Source organism: Microcaecilia unicolor, chromosome 14 (genome assembly GCF_901765095.1).
Source record: "Microcaecilia unicolor chromosome 14, aMicUni1.1, whole genome shotgun sequence".
Taxonomy (NCBI): Eukaryota; Metazoa; Chordata; class Amphibia; order Gymnophiona; family Siphonopidae; genus Microcaecilia; species Microcaecilia unicolor.
The window spans coordinates 18,485,363-18,508,731 of record NC_044044.1 but is presented as its reverse complement, the minus strand read 5'-3'; the positions used below and the strand labels follow the sequence as shown (position 1 = coordinate 18,508,731).

The following is a 23,369-nucleotide window of genomic DNA, read 5'->3' as shown; positions in this document are numbered from 1 at the left end:
CTCCATTGCCCCATGTAAGCCGCATTGAGCCTGCCATGAGTGGGAAAGCGCGGGGTACAAATGTAACAAAAATAAATTAGATACTATTGGAGATTCTACGTGGAATGTTGCTACTATTGGAGATTCTACATGGAATATTGGAGATTCTACATGGAATGTTGCTACTATTGGAGATTCTACATGGAATATTGGAGATTCTACATGGAATGTTGCCACTATTGGAGATTCGACATGGAATGTTGCTACTATTGGAGATGCTACATGGAAGGCTGCTACTATTGGAGATGCTACATGGAAGGCTGCGCAGGCTTCTGTTTCTGTGAGTCTGACGTCCTGCATGTACGTGCAGGACGTCAGACTCACAGAAGCCTGCGCGGCCACATTGGTGATCTGCAAGGGCCGACTTCTAGTGGAATAGCAACATTCCATGTAGAATCTCAAATAGTAGCAACAGTGGAGGAGTGGCCTAGTGGTTAGGGTGGTGGACTTTGGTCCTGAGGAACTGAGTTCGATTCCCACTTCAGGCACAGGCAGCTCCTTGTGACTCTGGGCAAGTCACTTAACCCTCCATTGCCCCATGTAAGCCGCATTGAGCCTGCCATGAGTGGGAAAGCGCGGGGTACAAATGTAACAAAAAAAAAATTTGCTGATGACACAAAGTTATTCAAAGTTGCTTATTTCTGGGATAAGCAGCATAAAATATATTGCACTGTTTTGGGATCTTGCCAGGTACTTGTGACCTGGATTGGCGACTGTTGGAAACAGGATACTGGGCTTGATGGACCTTCAGTCTGTCCCAGTATGGCAGCACTTATGTACTTATATACTTATGTTGTTAAAATCACAAGAGAATTGTGAAAAATTGCAAGAGGATTTTACGAGACTGAGCGATGGGGTATCCTGAAGTGAACAAGTGCAAAATGATGCACACAGGGAAGAGGAACCCAAACTATAGCTATGTGATGCAAGGTTCCACATTAGGAGTCAGCACTCAGAAATAGGATTTCGGTATCATTGTTGATGATACATTGAAAACCTCTGCTCAATGTGCAGCAGCAGCAGCTAATGAAGCAAATAGAGTTTTAGAAATCATTAGGAAAGGAATGGAAAACAAAACTGAGATTATAATGATTTTGTATCGCTCCACGGTGCAACCACACCTCGAATATTGTGTGCAATTCTGGTCACCGCATCTAAAACAATATAGTGGAATTGGAAAAGATACCGAGAAGTGTGACAAAAAATGATAAAAGTGGTGGGACGACTTCCCTATGAGGAAAGGCTAAAGAGGTTGGGGCTCTTCAGCTTAGAGATGGGATGGCTAAGAGGAATATAATAGTAGCTTTACTGCATGCCCCCTAGACTTCTAAGTAGTACAATACCTCGGTTTTCGTTGATAATCCGTCCAAAAACAATCAGTGAAAACCGAAAGATGAAAGCCGAGGCAATTATTTCCATATGAATCAATGTAAATCCAATTAATTCGTTCTAGACACTCCAAAATACATACCAAAAACACATTTTATAGAGAATAAATATAGTCCCATGATGGAGCTAAAGGGAAAGGGTTAACTTATTAGCAAGGGAAACACTTAACAGGGAAAATGAGATTTGAGCACATGTGATTTTATCTTGCGTGCATTGCATTAGACGCGCAGGGTGATGCTCACATGAGAAACAGCACCACAATGAGCAGGAGAACACGTGGGTCGCCCTTTGTTTTCGCAAAATTAGCAACGAAAACTGAGGCAACCATCGAAATCCGAGACAAATTTTTCACTGAAAAAATCTATGAAAACCGAAACCGACGATAACCGAAGTCAACAAAAACCGAGGTTTCACTGTACATTTAATACAAATTGGAGAAAATATTTCTTCACTTAATATGTAATTAAATTACGGAATTCGTTGCCAGAGAACATAGTAAAAGCAGCTTAGCAGGGTTTGATTTAAAAAGTGGTTTAGACAATTTCCTAAAATAAAAGTCTAAAAGCCATTATTAAGGATTTTGCCAGGAACTTGTAACCTGGATTGGCCACAGCTGGAAACAAGATACTGAGCATGACAGATCTTCGCTTACTGGGACAGACCGATGCTTATGTATTTATATAAGGCTATCAAACATTGTCTCAGCCACTGATCGACTTGAATTTTTTTTTAATTAAAACTTTTCCAAAGTTCATACAGACATAGTTAACAGCACCTATACAAACAAGCTCAAACAAGTAGCTCAGTTACAAAAACTGAACAACCCCAACCCCCATCATCCATCTTAGTGCACAAGGCAAATAACGTAATCCAGAAATCTCTACCATAACCATAACTACAGGAGACAGTAAGTAAGAAAGCATAGAAGATATCCATTAATGTGAGCACTGTAAACATCGGGCAGGTCTAATACTACTACTTAACATTTCTAAAGCGCTGCCCGGGTTACACAGCGCTGTACAATTTAACAAAGAAGGCCAGTCCCTGCTCAAAGGAGCTTACAATCTAAAGGACAAAAAGTGCAGTCAATCAAATTGGGGCAATCTAGAGTTCCTGAATGGAGGTATAATGGTTAGGTGCCGAAGGCAACATTGAAGAGTGGGCTTTGAGCAAGGATTTGAAGATGGGCAGGGAGGGGGCTTGGCGTATGGGCTCAGGGAGTTTATTCCAAGCACAGGGTGAGGCGAGGCAGAAAGGGCGGAGCCTGGAGTTGGCGGTGGTGGAGAAGGGTACTGAGAGGAGAGATTTGTCCTGTGAGCGGAGGTTACGGGTAGGAGTGTAAGGGGAGATGAGGGTAGAGAGGTATTGAGGGGCAATAACAACAGTAATCATAGCAATAATAACAATAGGGATGACTGGTGCATGAGTCACCACCTCCCTCCCCAAATACCTCACCGTATGGAACTTGCATACAAACTCTGTCCCCAAAAGGGAGAAATTTAATTTTAAATACTCTTTTGGATTCTGCCAAGTACTTGTGACCTGGATTGGCGATTGTTGGAAACAGGATACTGGGTTAGATGGACTATTGCTCTGACTCAGTATGGCATTATGTACTTAATTCAAACAGTATTTATTATGTAATAAGGAGATGCTTCACCTATGTATGGAGTGCATGAAAGAGGGTGGGATGGGAGGTAGGAGGCATTGATTTTCTTTGTTATAGACTCAAGCCATCAGAACCAAGGCCGTCTGGTTAGAAATATTGTATGCTATGGAGCTTTATTTATAGTGATTCAGGGGACTGTGATTTATGTAATAATTGTTGACAGTCTTATTCTTCTTTTCTATTTGATAAGTCAATAAAAAGAAGTCTGAACACAACAACAATAATAACAAGAAAAACCACCACCACCACCCAAGAGTCTAAGCAATATCACACAGTTTGGAGGTAAGAGAGCACTCTCCTGATTAAATGTGTAACCAATTGGCGGATAAGCTTTAGACCAGTTAAGGAAAAGTTTCCAACATCTTTCAAATGAGGCCACCCTATTATGTTCGATACCAGTGAGGCGGCTTAGTGTATAAACATCTCAAAATCACTTAAAATTAGCAAAGCTTGGAATTCTGGGAGATCGTCAGCAACGAACTAGTTCCACTTGCACTGTTGTAATCAAAACACTATTTTTTTTTTTAATTTATAGAAATCTTTATTGAATTTGGAGACACAATACATAAAGAACAAAAATCATATCCTTTAACAACAGCTAATACAATACCCAGGCCAAGCCTCCTAGCGACTGATACACAAACATCAAAAACAGAAAATCAGAGTAAACAACTCTCAAAAACAGTAAATTAGCTGACCAACTACTTCTAGATTTTATAACCCATTTTGTCCATACGCCCCCCCCCCAACCCATAACATAAACAAGACCCCCACCACCACTCCCTCCCTCCCCCCTCCACCTCCCAGCCTAGCAGCATGTACAATGAGACAAAAAGGGATCCCAAATAGCTTCCCATTTAGACAGAGTTTTACGACTTATGGCCCAAAGCCTCTCCATTTCACAAATGTACCACAACTTGTTTAACCATATAACCACAGAAGGGACTTGAGGAGACTTCCAGTGAGCAGCCAGAATAACCCTAGCTGCCGACACGGCATGCCTAACCAACAGGGAGGGACTGAGATGTAGCGAGTCCAGGTGGTTTTTTTGGAAAAAGAAAAAAATTCAGGGGACCACTTAATGGGCTTAGAAAGCCACTTCTGAATTCTGTATTGTATAGCTTTCCAGAAAGCCCGGACCTTAACACAGGACCACAAAATGCGGCCCATAGTACCCTTTTGCCCACAGTTCCTCCAGCACAGAGGGGATACCGTTAACATGTGATGAAGGCGCACTGTAATTAATCAAAACACTATTTTTAGGGGGCCTTCTGTAATTCTCCAGGCATATGCTGGAGCAAATGTGTCTTGGGGTCATGTAGCTGCAATACCCCACTAATATCCTTAAAGATCCTCAATGGTTGAACCCAAGGAAAAGACCACCAGATATGTAAAAAGATTCCCAGCATCCCACACCATTACCAACATTTATCATTACTATCAGAGTTTATAATACGAAGTCTGTGGCAGGTAAAATACCACTTAAATAGGATTCTTATTTCATTTTCACCTAAATTGGCAGAAAGATACTTTGTACAATCGTTCAGCTATTTCCTACCATTAATTTTAATTCCAGAGAAAATCCCAAGCCATTTTCCCAAGAAGCCTGGTATTTCAACTTAGAATCAGGAACTAGTAAGACACACATATACATTTTGGTCAATAATCCCTTCTGTCCTGCCCCCACCTTCATAATCCCCTCGAAGAGAGTATGCTCAAACAGCTGACTGTATTAAGGTAAAAGTTATACAACGTCTTGCTTTGCAAAAACAGATAGAAATCTGATTGGGCTAGATAATACTGTTCAAGTGTGAAAAGATTTCATAGTAGGCCCCTCAAAGAACTGTCCAATTCTATTAAGATCTCTAGCAGTCAATCTAGTAACCCCTTCCCTTAGGTAACCCGGGTGTTACTCAACAAAGTGCCCAGCTGTCCATCCCTGAAAGGGATGAAGCCCCAGGGCATCCTTGTAACCTCAGACACTCAAGTTTTTCAAATGCCTGCTCTACCTCCATTCTGAAAGGAGGACTCGTGCAACTGCAAGCTGGAAATGGTAGTAGCAGCTGTAATGGCCCAGCTTGTACCTTCAATCTTCATGCTATCTATTTTAACATTATAAGAATCATACTGAAGGATTGGACAGCTCAAAGATATTCACTAGGGTTCCCAGATCTCACTTGGCTATCGTTATGCTTTCAAAAGAAGACTACCAAGACGATTATTGAGAGAGGAATCCACTATCCTCTTTTCTAAGCCATAATAGGGGAATGGCTAAAGCTACAGGGTCCCAACTGCTGAAGATGTTGCAAAAATCAGAGGCCATATGACGCATCTTGGCACTCAAATCTGACAAATTCCTCAAATTATACAAGAGTGCTGTGCCTGGGCCCTGCTAGATCCAGCACACACAAGCATTACAACATCAGTTCTGTCACTTAAGAGTTAGGGACGAGAAAGTAGTATTCCTAGCTGGAATGCATCTGGAAACAGACTATCTAGTGAGACGGTGATGCTGGTCTCTATAAAAACTTATTTGGGTACCAAAAACTGAATGTAGGCCTACTTGAGAAGAAGCTCCCTGCTCTTAAATCTGAGCCTGAATGGCTTGATAAGAAGGGAAGATCTCACAGACTATCAGGTCTCCACAGTGGGTTCCCTCACCAAGGTAGGGCTCGGGGGGGGGGGGGGGGGGGGAGGGGGGGTCAGAGCATAGGAATTAACCAATGTAAAGTCTACTCTCTGTAAGAGTGAAACTAGTGAAGGGTCAAGCCTTATGGACACTGGATGAATATACTCTTCCGGTAGGAGTCCAATTCTATGGTGCTATAGACTGCTAAACTTGACCAAGAAACATTCATTGGAGCTCAGGACCTCCATTTGCTATTCTACCAAATAATCTAGAGTTGGAAGCAGAAAGAGAGAACTAGGCACTGGTGAGTGTTTGAAATGTGGCGCTGCCCAAGCCTCGCTGGGTCATATGTTTTGGACTTGTCCCCACATTCGCCAATTTTGGACCTTAATTTTTGTGGAAATTACACGGTGCTGGAGCAGACAGACGTTGGCTGATCCTCTGATTTTGTTTGACATTTTCAATATCAAAAAGCCTGCCCCAGCGGGATTAATAGGGTTTCTGCAGAGAGCCTCACTGATCGGGAAGAAAGTAATATTACTTTTGTGGAGAGAGGAAAAACCCCCATCTAAAGATCTGTGGCGATCTAAGATGATAGAACTCTTGCACACTGAACTCTGTGGGATGATGGAGGCTACAGCACAAGACATCAGTTCCTTTAGGAAAGTCTGGAGAAGATTTATATATACTTTACACCCAAGCGTCCAGCGGCGGATCCACCAACGACTGCGAACCAAACTTGGGCAGTTGGAAAACTATAGATCTTGGACAAAATAGCCTGTTTTAGACGTTAGTATGTACCTGGTAGCTGGGGGGGGGGGGGGGGGGGGGAGGGGGGGGGGGAAGGGCGGAAAAAGGGAATGTTCAAAACTGCACATTTAACAAGTGTTATTGTATTTGTATGATAAGAGAAATGTTTTAAGAGACGTTTATGCTATGTATTTGTTAATAAAAATGATTTAAACAGAAAGAGAGAACTATTATTCTCCGAGCTCGCTCAGAAAATTAAAATGAAAAGAATTTGATAAAGTCCTCCCAAACTTTGAGAAAAATGAAATCCCTGCTCCCAGATATTCCCATAAGATTGCCAAATAAACTAGGAAAGACCCCTTTCCACTGATAGCACCCTTCCTTTAAGAATCAGCAACAAAACCATGCCATTTTTTCTGCTGTGGTAAAAATTCAGAGACCAGAGTTACCTCAGAAGGCTGCCCAAGATGGTCATCTTCCTGCACAAATATCTACATCCCAATAGTTTGCAAGGCGCCACTAAATGTCTGTCACCTTTTGTTTTTGCCTGAAAGGTAGTTTGGTTAGTGGGGTCCTGGCTTTGTTTCAGTCGGCCACTAAAAGACCCAATAACTTGAGCTAAGCAAAATGCACCCCAAGGTTCTCTTCAAGCACATAAGTTGCCTTACACCACAAAGTCCACGGCTGTGGCCCAAATGCCATTCAGGTTGCTGCTCCTGCCAAGGAAGGAAGCTGCAACCTGAGCTACCCCAGAACAGCCATATGAAAAAATATCCCCAGCTACTCGAGGTGCTGGTGAAACAAGTCACCTGCAACTACACACTGAAAAATACAGATTTGCTCAAGCTCTTGTTTTGGCTTTAGATTTAGATGTTAGAAATGCTGACTGAAGGAAAAGAAACCAAAGAGGTATGGGAAGTATGTGGGGGAGGGGAGGGAACGCAGACTCTTGTGAATTATTCTCTTCTGTGGGCCTGCATCCTGAAGAGCACCCTGAAAATTATTTCGGCCACATAGGTCAATCCGATATGAATGACCAGTGCTTCAGCCTAACAGTCTGAAAGAAGTGCTGCTGTTGGCCTGAACACTCAGCTCAAGCTTTCTGAGGACTAGCCGAAGAAAGGAAATCATCCCTCCTCGCATTACAAGTGCACAATCCCATCTATTTCTGCTGCTAGTATAGCCTGGAACAAATGCTGCAGAGTTCTTCAGATGTCATGAGGTGAGGAAGCAACTTCATATCCAATTATTTAAACCCCTTTCAGTGAAGGAAGAAAACGGCAATGAAGAAGGGAGAGAAGAACTCAGACTCCTCCAGGTATCACTCCTGCTACAGGTTTGTTTGTTTTGTTTTTTAAATGTTGGTTGGAGCTTAAAAGCTCAAGTGAGGTATCTCTGTGCTCAACTGATATCCAGGTCTCTAACCGGGTCAGGAGCTGCTTTAAGTAAGCAGTCCAGGAGCGGCATTAGTCTGCACATCACCATCCACTAAAGATAGAAATATTGAGAACATTGCCTTTATTAGGCGAAACACATGGGGCTTTCTTCTTTTCCTTTATTGCCATTGGCTGGTCGACAGGCATACCCCACAGATTCTGGACTGGTCTGGCAAGGATGCTAAGGAATGCAGGTTTTAACTCAAAATATTTTTATGGATTCAAATACAGAAATTTTCTTAAGGAAACGAAAATGGAGACCAAAAAAAATTTAACAAAAAAAGCAGGGAAAGATATTCACCATCCTGGCTGCCATCTCCAACAGTTCCTTGCGGGCCAACTGCACCCCCTGAGGGTCCCCCTCAATGCGGATGAGGTTGCTTTTCTCATTGTCTGGAGGGATCCGTACCGACACCTTGTACTGTTCCTTAATACGATTAACTGCAGGGCAGAGAGCACAGCAGTGAAGGTGCAGGAATGATGTACTGCTGCTGCTACCTGCTCTCTAGGCAGCTCAGGCAGTTTTGGTTAATATACTCCTTGGCTGCAGTGCAAGATCAGGTGTGCAGACAACTTCTATTGCACAGCCTGTGTCAATGGGCTACCAACTGCCAATTTATAGAGCCCCACAAAGCATCTGCTACATTTCCCTGACAACTGTCAATTACAAGCTCCCAACTTTAAGTTCAAGCCCTGGTGCAAGATTACCCCCTACAACAGTGGTTCCCCAACTGTGGGTCACAACCCCAAATCACAAAATCCTCATTCGGAGTCATGACTACAGCAGCAAGGAAAAAAAACACATCCATAGAGTGGCCTCAGCCCACATAGGCAAACAAAATGCTATAATTTAGCCTGCGTTGGCTTTTTTTTTTTTTGGGGGGGGGGGGGGGCTGCAGAAGAAATGTCAGCCAAGGATACATGGAAGAAAAAGTTAAGACTAGGTTCACAAGACTGATTTCAGCTGAAATGGGGTGCCAGGCTCAAATAGTTTGGTAAACAGTGCTCTAACACCCTTCTTCCTTTCCCCTTTCAAGAAAATGTCTAACAGACATACTGTTTGCACCATTCTTGCCAATCAGGTGTCGGTGGAACCTCTGGTCAATCATCACCTCGGTGTAATCCATGCGGCCAAGCTGTGAGGAAGGCAGAACAATGAGTGGTAGAGGATTGTCAAGTGTGTACAGAGCAGAGGTTCTATTTTCCAGAGACTCGGAGCACATATAAAATCAAACACATGGCTGTGCTCATTACAAGGCTGTTCTAGCATCATGTGGTCCCAATTACATACAAAATACATGTCCATGGGACAAATGGCCCCCTACATATAAAGCTGCTTCTCTACCCTCTTAGGACAGGACTTCCCATGCTCAAATGAGCTGATGTCACAGTGCCTCTGACATCACAGTGAGAATAGAGTTTGGGTTTTTTTGTTTGTTTAAACAGAAGTAGTCCAGCCAGAGCTGTACAGGAAGATGAACCTCAAGACTTGGGAGAGTCCCAGATTGGTGACCTTAGGAGCATCTCTCTTACCTTGAGTGGCTGGGAGTGCCTCTGGATGATATACATTTAGCTGGGCCGAACTAGAGAGGGGCAAATGGAATTGGAGGTGTTCTTGGTAGCAGCTTCAGTGCAGCACTCAGGGCTGCATTTCAGAATTACCTCCCTTTCTCAGTGTCTGAGGCAGTATGGGAGATGGAGGGGGGAGGGGGAAACCCCTCTGATAATGCACACCTGTGATGTCACCCAAAACTGTATGTCAAGGCTTGAGGTCATACTGTGGGCCAGCTGCTAAAGGGAAAGGGGAAAGGGAAATGGGACTTGATATACCGCCTTTCTGTGGTATTTTGCAAATACATTCAAAGCAGTTTACATTTATACAGGAAAGGCAGGACACACAAACATTTCCAGCATTTTACACTTTCTAATCTTCACACCTTCTGCTGCACAAGGGTCTCGTACACTGGTAGTTTTCTAAAGCTGCTCTAGAAAGACTGAAATGAATTCTTCTCTATTAAGAAAACGTGAAAACCACATTTGGTTTTTTTAATCCAAAATATTACTTTTAAGATTTTAACCAGGCAGCGACAGCTTCAGTCAGCAGACTGGTTTACAGGTATAGGAGTCCTGTCCCAACAAACCAGGCCACAGTACTCACCAGATCTCTGATGATCTCCTGGATCTGTGTCTGTGCTACCTCCACCTCTTCTGTGGGACCTTCTAGACTGATGCGCTCATCTCCATCCGTGAACTCAATGTGAACCTGTAGAGCCAAGCAAGAAGGAAAAGTTATGCCTTACCTGATCATTTTCTTTTAGTCACAGCAGATGAATCCATTATGGGTTATTACCATCTACCGAGATAAGAGAAAACTAAACTGAACTCTTTCATTGAAGACAATATACTACTACTACTACTATTTAGCATTTCTATAGCGCTACAAGGCATACGCAGCACTCTGTCTCTGACAGTGGCCAATCCAGGCCCCAAGAACCTGGCAAAAACCCAGAATTTAATAATGATCAATGGACTTTTCCTTCAGGAATCTGTCCAGACCCCCTTGAAACTCAGCAAGGCCAGCTGCCGTCACTACCTTCTCCGGCAATGAGTTCCAGAGTCTAACCACGCGCTGAGTAAAGAAAAACTTTCTCCGATGTGTTTTAAACCTACCACATTCTAATTTCATCTTGAATGTTTAACTGTCCTTTCTGCTTTGTTATGAGACATACTTAGGTGATCAATGAATCACACACTTCTGCAAAATTGATGTGGAAGCCAATGCACCCCCTAGCTCTACTGAACCAGGAAACCCAGAACAGGAGCTTTCAGCAAGATGAGACCAGGAGCTTGTGAAAGACTGTCCACCACCTGATGGAGATAGAGATATACTAATTGATCATGGAGAATGCCATCCTATATAAAAGAGTTCAGTTTAATACTCTTTATTTCTACCTGCTGGTATATGGTCATAACCCATAAGTCTTCAGATTCTTCTGCTGCCGATGACAAGGACGCTGTCGATCAGAAATGGCAGCCTAAGTATCAAGGCAAGCAACCTATCCTTTTCAATGTCTGAACTGAAACTAAAGAGGCAAAGCTCAGGATTCTGCTGCTCCATTCCAATGCCTTCCAATTTCTAGGTTAAGTCCACAGTAGGGTACTTCTGACTGTACCAGCTGGTGGGCATTCAGTTTTCGCCACCAGCCTGGTAATGACAGCAGAATGACGGCTTTAGTAATTAATTTCTTACCTTGGGCAGTTGCTGGGTAATCCGTCCAATGTTCTGCCCTTTCTTACCGATGATAAAACGATGTAGCCAGGCTGGAGCCGTTACTTCAGCTACCATCACGCTTTTTGCCTGTAGAAATTAAGGCATAATGGTTCATTTACTGCAGATGCTTCTCCCTTTTTATAGAACAGCTATGTTTCACATATTCCCATTCTACCCCCTCTCATAACACATGTAAAGTGGACACCACACACCTCAATGTTCTGCCACCTCACCTTTGCATAGACCTGAGTCAGAGCTGGGCCCAGCTTGTCAGGCTCCCCCCGCAGGATGATAGTCTCAGAGCTGCTATCCAGAGGGGGCATCTCCACCGAGACACCTGTTGTGTCAAGAATCTCCTGTAGAGTATTCCCCTTTGGCCCAATGATATACTTGTGCTGGGACTTCTTCACCTCCACTGAGATTGTTGTGGTCTTGCGTTTCTGAGGACAGAAAAGGAGGAACAAGCAAGCCTGAGGGGAGGGAGACATTCCAAAATTCACAAAAGGTAACATAGTAGATGACGGCAGAAAAAGACCTGCATGGTCCATCCAGTCTGCCCAAGAAATGTGCCACTTTTTTGTGTATACTTTACCTTGATTTGTACCTGTCTTTTTCAGGGCACAGACCGTACAAGTCTGCCCAGCACTATCCCCGCCTCCCACCATCGGCTCTGGCACAGACCATATAAGTCTGCCCAGCACTACCCCGCCTCCCAACCACCAGCCCCACCTCCCACTACTGGCTCTGTTATCCAATCTCGGCTAAGCTCCTGAGGATCCATTTCTTCCGAACAGGATTCCTTTATGTTTATCCCATGCATGTATGAATTCCGTTACCGTTTTCATCTCCACTACCTCCCACGGGAGGGCATTCCAAGCATCCACCACTCTCTCCGTGAAAAAATGATGCACCTAAGTTTTCATTCCTCTGCCATTCCCACCAACTTCAGCCTCCCTCCTCTCATTTCTTCACCACTCACACTCTCCTAAAGCAAGTTCTTCCCCCCCCTTCCCCAAATGCATGTTATCTCCTAGGAATCTGTGGCAAACTAAGCCTGGCCCCTAGGGCTTCACACCACCCCAACTCCACCCCATTTGGGCAAGATTTCACCTCATGGCCTCCAGCCTGACCTTGTCTTCGTAAATCTTGCGAATACGCAGCAGGGCTTGAGCAACAGGCTCTTTCTCTCCTGTAATGATGATCTCATCCTTGCTGACGCTGGGTGGTGGGATGTTAATGCGGGCCCCACTCTCCTGCATGATCTCCTGCACTACCTTGTTGAAAGCTCCAGCGATGAAAGGGTGAAATGCTTTCTCCAGGCTGATCCGCTCCACAGCGCGCTTATCCTGTGGGATGAAAGAATGAGTAGGGCAGAAGGCTTGAATATCTCTCCTGTCAGAGGCCAACTAAAACTGCTTTTTTCAGTTTGGGCCGAACCTCCTATCAAAACTGTAAACACTTTCAGCTGAAACTGAAAATTAAAGTTTGGTTGTTTGACCGTGAACAATGAGGTCCCCTGGGGATTGTCGGACCTTGCAGCCCTCTGCTAAACCCACAGGAAATTATTACCCTCCAGTTCCAGGAACTGGGAAAGCCATTTTAACAAGGCCTTCTCAACAAGTCTGGCACATTTAGGTTCCCCCAATCAACGCAGATATAGCTACATATCCTCTGAGACAGGACCATTGTGAGAATACGTATTAAAAAAAAAATGTTTTTAAATCATTAGCAGCAGCTTTTTATGTTTACCCAAACTGTGCACAAGTTAAGAAAAGAAAGTAGCATTGAGATATTTCCTGTTTTGTATTTAAAGGACAGATTTCTTACTAAAACAGGATAAAGGAGTCCGACATCGATCTACAGTGCGGACATTATACCAGCCTAATGTATTATCTTTCCTGTCAATTATTGGAGTTCTTTTCTGCTACTAATTTAATGTTTTTTTAAATAGTGTAAACCGCTTTGCTCTGCTCAACATTAATGCTACTGAATGCAAGGACTATGTGCTCTGAAAAATTATATTTTTCAACTTATTTTCTTTTTTTTTTAAATCATTTTTATTGAGTTTTCAAGAAAATTTAAACCAACATACAACAAAACCAAATGCATTACATATAGATAAATTTGTATTATCATTTCCCTACTAACACTATAGCTGACCAGTACTTATGCTTGAAAACAATCATTGCTGGTTCCTCTCTCATGGAATCCAGTTTCTGCACACCACAAGTTTGATTAAAATGCTGTACCTTCACTGTACCCAACAGAGCCCAGACATTCTTTAGAATCACTCAAACAGTATCCAGGCCAGAATATATAGAATAACTTAAATAAAGACAGACCATATTTTACCTCCAAGCAAAAATAGTCTCTCGGCACTCATGGATCTCAGCTAATGAAAACTAAAAGCCACGGTACTTTTACAATGGCTGACTCTGAACCACATTTTTGAGTGACAGCTAGTTCCTAAGGAGCTTATCATCCCAAATTTACAGACTTAAACTCTTGTTAAACTTTTGTTATCAAAAGCATTCATTTGGAGCACTCTATTTACCATATAAACTACTATGCAAGATCATAACTGAATTACTTGAAAATGTATTACACACACAGAAAAAAAAAAAAAGCACCTCCTCGGCTGCCATGACCTCTTGCGCCAGTCTCGTGAGATTGCCACTAGAGGTCATGGCAGTCATGGCAGCCATTTTGAGAGCACAGCTAACACGAGCACAAGTGACTGGCAGTGGCAAAGCCACAGGTGGGCCTGTCACTTTGAACTCAGGCCCACCCAAACTTGTGACACTCTTGCTGTGGCTGGTGGGGATCCCCAAACCTTGCCAGCTGAAGATTTTTTCTCCTTGGGTAGCCAGCGCTCTTCCAAATGTTCAGTTTTCGCACGTGGAAAAGCACTGAGCATGCATGGCCTGCTGACAGAAGCATCAGTTCGAGGCAAGTGCTGCCAGCTACCATTTGGAAGAGTGCTGGCTGCTCAAGAGGAAATCTTCAGCTGGCAGGGTTTGTGGATCCCTGTCAGCTCAAGTATTTAATATTTGGGGTTTGTGGGAAGGGAGCGGTGGAGAGAGGAGCAAACCAGAGGGGGACAAATTCCATGCCCACCTAAAATTGGCTATCTGGCTACGCCCCTGGTGACTTGTGATCACTCTTGCCCTAACTACATTCTTAGACCACCAGAGACTGTAAGATAGGCCTGAGAGGCACCAATTCCTGTTCACGGGGGGGGGGGGGGGGGGGGGGGGGGGGGGGAACAAACGTGAGAAAGCACAGATTTTCAGCTTCACAAAACCACAGTCAGTTTCTGCCAAAACCGAAGCCATAGCTTTTTGACTGAAACCAAAACCAGGAAGAAAAAGGATTTTGGGCCAGTTTCATCACCGTAACTGAAACTCAGTCGGATTCTAGAATGCTACCAAGTTTACCACCTTCCATTCCCTCAAACAATGTTCTCATTACCTGTTCTGCAGAGATGAGCAGGATTTCATGCCGGGCTTTTTCAATACCTTCCTTAGTGCCGGTGATCTTGATCTGGTTACTGGGGTCCTCAGGCCGAGGGATATTGATCTTGGTGGCAGTTTTCAGTTCCAACTCTTGTAATTTCTCTCCATTTTTGCCAATCACAAAGCGATGGTGCTCCTTGGGGATGGTGACAGTAGCTGAAGCCTTTGAGGGAGGGTTGGTAAAAAAAAAAGGGAGTGAAACATCTCAGTCTTCATACATTTTCATTTCACTAATGTCATGTCAATTCTGCCATCCCCAACTCCTGTTTCCATCTCACCAATGCAGTTCTTCCTGGACCATACAATGGATAAAGGTCATTATTTTCTGTGATGACATTCAGTCAATTAGAACATCTTGCCAATACCTCACTGCTATACTACAGTACCTCGTGTATTTTCTTACTTTTTTTTTTTTTAAACACCTGGTGGACAGAGACGCGTCAGAGCTAGGAATCCCAGAGTAGTCATGCACACAAGCAGTACACAAATAAAAACTCATTCTTTACTACAACAATGATGTAAGAACCCACCTGGGTCTGAAGTCGAGCGACGATTTCCTTCCGAGCTTTCATGACGGAGTCCAGTTTGCCAGTCACCATGATTGAGAGCCCCTGGTCCTTGGCCAGGGAGAGCTCGATGTGAGCACCTGTCCTCTGCATGATGTCCAAGCAAACCTTTGCCTCCTCCCCCTCTCCAAACTGGCTGTTGTCCTTGTATCGACGCTCTTCCAGAGGGACGTGAAACACCTGGCCAAGTGCAGAAACAAAAACAGCGATTAACGCTATAGGACACAATCCAGATCTAGAACTTCATGACACCCTTCTCCCAGGTGGAGGCTGGAGAGGCTTGGAGATGTGTGAAGTTGGCCCCCTTCCTAGTTTCTGAGAGGTTTTAAGGCTGTGGTTTTAATTATTTTTCTTGGTATTCTAGTTTAGTGAGATTTAAATTTCCTTGTAACCCAGGTCTTGTGATATAATGGTATTCAGTTTTGTTAGGGACTTTTAGTAACAAGAGAAGAGATTTGCCTGAAAAACAAACTACCTACCTCACTCTTGTATTTGTTATTGCTATTCATTACAAACTCAACATTCACTCTCAGCAGTTTCTTTGCCAGACCAATTACTAAGTCCAAAGGGATACAGATGCTCATTCTCCTTTAGGCACAATAAACTGCACTTTCCCTACAGTCCAGATCCCTCCTTCCATCCCCAACTCTCTACTCACTTGGGTGATGACAGAAGATTTGATTGGCCGGATCTTGCTCCACATTCCTACAGGCTCATTGTATTTTTCCCCTGGCACTCCTTTTTCCGGGAGCGGAGGGAAAGCCTCCAGGTATGTGGGGATGTAGGCTTCATCCTCTGGAACACCAACTCCTGGGTAAAGAAAGAACAAATCACTTGACTGCACCACTAGCAAAAAGGTGCACTTCAGAAACCAGCCACTTCCAGAGCCATTGCTAAAAATGAAACTTCCTACCTTCTCACACTTACCTCTTGTTTCTTCGTCCCTCAAGCCACTGCGATGTTCAGCAAAGCTCTCGGGTGTTAACAAAGCCACTGAGCTCATGGTTTCAAACCCAGATTTGCGAGTTTCCGGTATTCCACTGAAGAAGGGAAAAAAAGGCACACAGTACTGAAATGTCATGAAGTTGCACAGAATGTTTCTACATTCAACTCTTCAGTACTATCACACACACACAAAACAAAATTGGATTATATTCTGGATGGAAAAATAAGTCACTGCCCCTTTCAACCAAAAACCAAGCAGTCCTTGCCTACCTAAGATGAAATTAGGTCTTACCTGCTAATTTTCTTTCCTCTAGACCCTCTAGACCGGTCAAGACGCTTGGGATATGCACTCCTACCAGCAGAGGGAGACTGAGAAACACTGAACTTTGAACACTGTATATATAACCTGTGCAGAACCCCAACTAGCCAGTATATCAATAACAAAGCAGAGAAGAAAAACCAAAACAACCTCACAGAACCCTGTACGTGGCAACTCAAAACCAAGAATGTTTGTGCTTCCACAGGTTGGCCACAAAGCGCAACCAAACCTGTACCACTACATTCTCCAGCAACGAGTTCCAGAGTTCAGCTACACGCTGAGTAAAGAAAAACTTTCTCCTATTTGTTTTAAATCGACCACATTCTAGTTTCATCTTGTGTCCCCTGGTTCTATTATTGTTTGAAAGTGTAAACAAACGCTTCACATCTGTCCCCTCTACTCCGCTCATTATCTTGTAGACTTCTATCATATCACCCCTCAGCCGCCTTTTCTCCAAGCTGAAGAGCCCTAATCTTCTTAGCCTTTCCTCATAGGGAAGTCGTTCTATCCCTTTTATCATTTTCATCGCCCTTCTCTGCACCTTCTCCAATTCCTTTATATCTTTTTTGAAATGCGGCGACCAGAATTGGACACAATATTCGAGGTGCGGTCGCACCATGGAGCGATACAACAGCATTATAACATCCTTGTGTTTGTTTTCCATCCCTTTCCTAATAATACTCAACATTCTGTGCGCTTTCTTAGCCGCCGCAGCACACTGAGCAGAAGTTTTCAACATCTTATCAACGATGACTCCCAGATCTCTTTCTAGGTCTGTGACTCCTAACACGGAACCTTGCACGACATAGCTGAAATTCGGGTTCCTCTTACCCACATGCATCACTTTGCACTTGTCAACAATGAACTTCATCTGCCACTTGGACACCCAATCCCCCAGTCTCATAAGGTCCTCCTGTAATCTTTCACACTCCTCCTGCGACTTGACGACCCTGAATAACTGTGTGTCATCTGCGAATTTAATTACCTCACTAGTTACTCCCATCTATAGGTCATTTATAAATATGTTGAAAAGCAGCAGTTCCAGCACAGACCCCTGAGGGACCCCACTAACTTTGAAAAGAGATGACTGAAAAAAGGATATGGTAGGATTTCATCAGATCATGAATGGAATGGAAAGGTTATGGTTGTTTAACATTTCAAACACTAAAACAAGAGAATAACTTGAACGTATTTTTTCTTGCACCATGTAAATTCAGCTGTGGAATCTAATGCCAAAGGATGTGGTCAAGGCAACTAGCATAGTAGGGTTCAAAAGATGTTTAAATAAGTTCCTGGAGGAAAAGCCCATAAAAAGGTATTAGCCAGCACTTATCCCTTGAAATGAGCTTTGAGAAACCACATCTACTTTCAGGAATCTGTCAAGTACTTGTGATGCAGACTGGCCACTGATCAGAGACAGGATACTGAGCTTGACAGACCTCAGTCTAACTCAGCATGCCTTACTTTATGTCCTTACGACTTCAGAAGGCCAGAGCTGAAAGCTACAATGGGAAGAGTTCCGATACTGTTGTTTGAGCATATTATCCAGTTTTGAGTGCAAATGAAAGAAATAGTGATTTGTGAAGGTATGAATGGAAGCTCATATTGCAACACATATGTTGTGCCTTAGTCCTAAGGCAAACCATCTGGAACCTTAGAGCTTGCCCCATCTGTCACCAAATATCAGCTATGAAAGATGAAAATCAACTCAAGAAGGAATTGATGCAATTAAGCATCCATGACTATCTAATGTCCAGCCAATTTACCACCAGCATTGCCCCAATGCAATAGGGGAATAGATGGGTCACAGTAGGCTCAGGTAGATTACGACCTCTGTCACAGAGGTATTCATGCTTCCCAACCTTTGCCTCTATATAATTCCTTTGCTGCATTACAGCATTATGATGCTCAGAAAAGAAGTAATGAGGTGGAGCCAGAGGAAAGGAATGTAACTTAATCCAAAGGATATCCCCAATGACAAATCGCTTGAAAGCAGAAAATTCTTACTGCTAGGAGATTCCATTATGAGAGAACTTAGGAAGCTATTTCAAGCGTCCCAACTTAGAGAAATGTCTTCCAGAATTCTCTGCTATTAGAAATGCCAATCAAATACTGAATGTGATCCGAGAAGAGAGTAAGGATTCTAATATCGATTTTGTAATCCACCTGGGGGCAAATGACCAGGCCAACAATAGCAAGTTTGGTGAACAGAGAGCGTTCCAGAAGTTTGGGGAGAGACTCAAAGTTTTGGTTCAGAATACAGCTTTTTCTGAAGTTATACCTACATATAGGAAGGGAGAGAAAAGACTATGTAAAACGGAGGAGTTCAACAAGTAGTTTGAAGCTTGGTATAAAGAAAGTTTTGGATACACAGGATGGGACAGTACATGCAAAAATAACAGGCTGTACTATAATGATGGGCTACATCTTTCTGTGACAGAAAAAGTATCCTTGAGGAGAAATTAAGACGGTATTTTTTTTAGACACTTAAACTAGAGGGTGGGGGTGACAGGAAGCAAGGGAAGTCAGAAAGTCACTCCCAGGAAAAACAAAACAGCAGTGGGGAAGGTAACGTTAATATAGAAAACCATCTAAACTTGCTTAATAACACATGGAAAGCAATGAGCTTGTAGTCGAAGTATAATAGGGCCAGAAAAAGTACCTGCAGAGAATATGTAAACTGCTTTGGTTGTATCACAACAAAGCAGTATATGAAGAAGTCTATGACCCTTACCCTAAAAAGATGTTTGAAGAAGACTTGGATATTGTTGCTATGAAAGAGACATGGATCAATGTTTCTCATGAATGGGATGCAACCAAATTGGGCTATAATCTTTTAAGGATAGGGAGGGCCGAAGAGGTGGAGGCGTGATACTGTATGTGAAAAATAATATCAAGAGTGGCTATAATGAAGAAGAAGCTATATGAATTGTCCTGCAAAGAGAAGATGGAACCTGTAGCCACACAGGTGTTATCTACAGACCTCTGGCACAAATGGACCAGCTGGACAAGTATCAGATTCAAGACATCCATAAGCTTGGAGAGGTGCTATTGCTGGGAGATTTCAACTTGTCTGATATGAATCGGAAAGTCCTGTTGCAGAATCGGAAAGAAACAGATTGTGGATGCCTGTCAAAGTGCTTTCCTCAGACAAATGGTGATGGAACCCATGAGGGAATGTTCAACGCTGGATCTAGTGCTCACAAATGGAGGAAGTGTTTCTAACATCTGTGTGGGTGCCCACCTAGGCAACAGTGATCATCACACGATATGGTTTTATATAAGAGCAAAAGTGGAGTACAGAAGCACCAAACTCAAAGTAATGGATTTCAGACATGCTGATTTTGGTAAAATGGGGGACTACCTGAAGAAGGAGCTGATGGCATGGGTAGTCATAAATGGAAGTGGAAACGCAGTGGTCCAGGCTGAAAGTTGCTTTAAATATGGCAACTGATCTTTACACAAGTAAGCAAAAACAAGAAAACCAGGAAGCCTACATGGTTCTCCATACAAGTGGCTGAAAAAACATAAGGCCAAAAGAGGCTGCGTTAAAAAAAAAAATACAGAACACAGCAAAAGGATCACGGAAAAGATTAACGGAATAAACTCAAAAGAAGTGAAGAGGGAAATATGGCTAGCAAAAACACAGATGGAAGAAAAAATGGCTAAGGCATAAAGAAGTGACCAGTCATTTCAGATATATTTGAGAAAGGAGAAACACTATGATCACACAGGACAACACGCAATCTTCATCTATTTCGACCCTCCACTTATACATCATACGATCACTATACAACTTTGTACTTGTTATCCACCGACTGGCCAAACGCCTTTGACGGTACTATGTACGCCACATTGAGCCTGCAAATAGGTGGGAAAATGTGGGGTACAAATGCAATAAGTAAATAAATATGACTGAAATATGCTGAGAACAGCTATATGGAGAATGATGAGGATAAAGCGAATGTGCTAAACAAATACTTCTCTTTGGTGTTCATGGAAGAAAATCCTGATGAAGGACCGTAGTTGACTGCCAATAGTATATCTGAGAACAGAGTGGATACTGCACCATTCATGGAAGAAAGTGTTTATAAATAACTTGAAAATCTGAAATTGGACAAAGCTATGGGGTCAGATGACATACATATCAAGATACTGAGGGAGCTCAGAAAATCCTGGCGGGAACTCTTAAGAATCTATTTAATAGATCTTTACAGACAGGAGAGGTTCTGCGGGATTGGAGACGAGCTGATGAGGTCCCTCTTCACAAAAGTGGGGACAGGAAAGAAGCGATAAACTACAAGCTAGTAAGGCTCATGTTGGTCGTAGGAAAAGTAATGGAGTCACTACAGAAGGAAAAGATAGCTAACTTTCTACAATCTAACAAGTTGCAGGATCTAAGGCAACATGGCTTTAACAAAGAAAATCCTGTCAAATGAATCTGATCAATTTCTTTGACTAGGTGACCAAAGAACTGGATAAAGGACGTGCGCTAAATATAATCTACCTGAATTTCAGCAAAGACTTTGATACAGTTTCTTAAGAAGACTCATGAATAAGTTGACAAGGCTGAACCTAAGACCCAAAGCAATGAACTGGTTGACAGACAAGTGACAGAGGGTAGAGGTAAATGTAATCTGCTTGGAGGAAAGGAAGGTGAGCAGTGGAATGCCTCAGAGGGCCAATTCTGTTTAATATATTTGTGAGAGACATTGCTGAAGGGTTAGAAGGAAAAGTGTGACTCTTTGCAGATGACACAAAGATAGCCAATAGAGTGGATACCCTGGAGGCAGCAGAAACCATGAGAAAATATCTCAAAAATTAGAAAAATGGTCAAAGGTCTACCAGTTAAAATTGAATACAAGAAGTACAGATTCATGCACTTGTGGAGATGTACCAGACAGGAGGAGAGAGATTGATAAGCACAGCCCAGGACTGGGACCATGAGGTGGTAGTGTCTGAAGATCTCAAGTTGACGAAACAATGCGACAAGGTGGTGGCCATGGCCAAAAAGGATGCTAGGCTACATAGAGAGGGGTATAACCAGCAGTATAGTAACGCTTTAGAAATGATAAGTAGTAGTAGTAGTAGTAGTAGTAGTAGTAGTAGTAGAAGAAAGGAGGTGTTGATGTCCCTATACAAGTCATTGGTAAGGCCCCACTTGGAGTATTGGGTTCAGATTTGGAGGCTGTATCTTGTAAGATGGTGGTGAAGATAAAAACAGTAACAGAATTCAAAAATGCTTGGGATAAACAAAAGAAATCCTGTATAGAAGGCATGGAACCAAACAAGCTTAGCAGTGATTAGATGGCAGCACCAGTGCTGGGCACACTTCTATGGTCTGTGCCCTGATCATGACTGGACATATACAGATTCAGCTTCAGTAGCTGGAGAGCATGGCCAGTACCAGGCAGACTTTTACAGTCTCTGCTCTGATTGTGGCTGGACAGATTTGAATGGGCTGGCGTGGGGCTTCGATGATAACTTCAGTAGTTGGAGAACAAGGCCACTGCTGTGCAGACCTCTATGGTCTGTGCCCTGAGAATGGCAAGGATAAACCAAGATCAAGTAATATGTATTATCACAACATACCTTTTGCTATGAGTTTCTTGTTGGGCAGACTGGATGGATCATACTGGTCTTTATCTGCTGTCATCTACTATGTTCTGTTACAGGGGATGCCACCAGAGGATGGCAATGGAGGTTGCCTTTGTCTGTAATTAGTGAGCTCCTACAGGAGCATAAAAGACATGTCCTCTAGATGACAGCAGGCAATAAATGTCTGTAATCCAATTAGAGAGTATGCACTTACAGGAGTGCCCAGTTTAACAGGAAAAGATACAAAGAGCTGTGAACACTTCACTGATGTAACAAAGATAGCATAATATAATTGTTTTGTTGGTGTGGGGAGCTATTTTTCACCTGGGTGGGAGCAATGCTTCAAGAAGATGGAAAGCACCATGGATTAATTGAGAAAATTCCGATACCACCTTGAGATGATTTGGATGGGTCCCTCAGACAACATGGTTAGGGCAGAACTGAATGCACAGAGGATAATATACAAGAGCTTTGCAACTTTTCGGCTCTCCTGGCCAAGATAATAGTGACCAAAAACAGCATTTTTCATGAGATGAACTGGAAAGATGCCTTCCCCACTGGATCAAAAAGGAGCAAGTATTAGTTGGCTAAGTAAAGTCCTAGGATACGGATGAAGATTTTTTAACATTTCTGTAGCGATATTGCGTAAGGAGAGTCTTATAAGGTTTGCCTTTTTGTGAATGAAACCAAAATCAGCAATAGGGTAGACACCCCAGATGGTGTTAATAGCATGAGGAAGAATCTAGTGAAGCTTGAATCATAATGGTCCAGAATCTGGCAGCTAAGATATAACGCTAAACGTGCAGGATCATGCATCTGGGCTGCAAATCCCTGATGGAGTGATACCGTTTAGAGGGTGCATGAGAGAAGAATGGGATTTGGGCGTGATCATATCTGATAAGATAACAATAGCAAAAACCAGGAGGATACTTGGGGTGCACAGCGAGAGGAATGGCTAGCAGGAAACAGGAGGATATAGTGCCTCTGTATAAGTCTCCTGTGAGACCTCATTTAGAGTACCGTATATAATTCTGGAAACTGCACCTTCAAAAAGATATACAGGATAGTTAGTTAAGAAGGTAGCTATTAAAATGGTCAGTGGTATTTGTCAAAAAGGGTATGGGGGACAAAGATCTCAATATGTTACTTTGGAAGAGAGGTGGCAGAGGGGAAGTATAACAGAGGCATTTAAATACCTCAGTGAGATTTTATGAACTTTCTAAACTTCATTTCTTTCTGAAGA

General features: G+C 43.0%; 1 protein-coding gene across 1 annotated transcript in view; it reads right to left on the bottom strand.

Moving 5' to 3' along the window:
* Nucleotides 1–23,369, bottom strand: part of LOC115457549 (vigilin-like) — a 100,253-nt gene that overhangs the window by 55,793 nt on the left and 21,091 nt on the right. The window contains exons 3-12 of the mRNA XM_030187004.1: nucleotides 16,192–16,304; nucleotides 15,923–16,074; nucleotides 15,229–15,444; nucleotides 14,655–14,861; nucleotides 12,314–12,529; nucleotides 11,417–11,623; nucleotides 11,163–11,270; nucleotides 10,071–10,175; nucleotides 8,970–9,048; nucleotides 8,214–8,353 (exon numbers count right to left, since the gene is read on the bottom strand). Coding sequence (XP_030042864.1) covers nucleotides 8,214–8,353; nucleotides 8,970–9,048; nucleotides 10,071–10,175; nucleotides 11,163–11,270; nucleotides 11,417–11,623; nucleotides 12,314–12,529; nucleotides 14,655–14,861; nucleotides 15,229–15,444; nucleotides 15,923–16,074; nucleotides 16,192–16,267 — 1,506 coding nt within the window. The 5' untranslated portion in view covers nucleotides 16,268–16,304. The remainder of the gene's footprint in view (nucleotides 1–8,213; nucleotides 8,354–8,969; nucleotides 9,049–10,070; nucleotides 10,176–11,162; nucleotides 11,271–11,416; nucleotides 11,624–12,313; nucleotides 12,530–14,654; nucleotides 14,862–15,228; nucleotides 15,445–15,922; nucleotides 16,075–16,191; nucleotides 16,305–23,369) is intronic.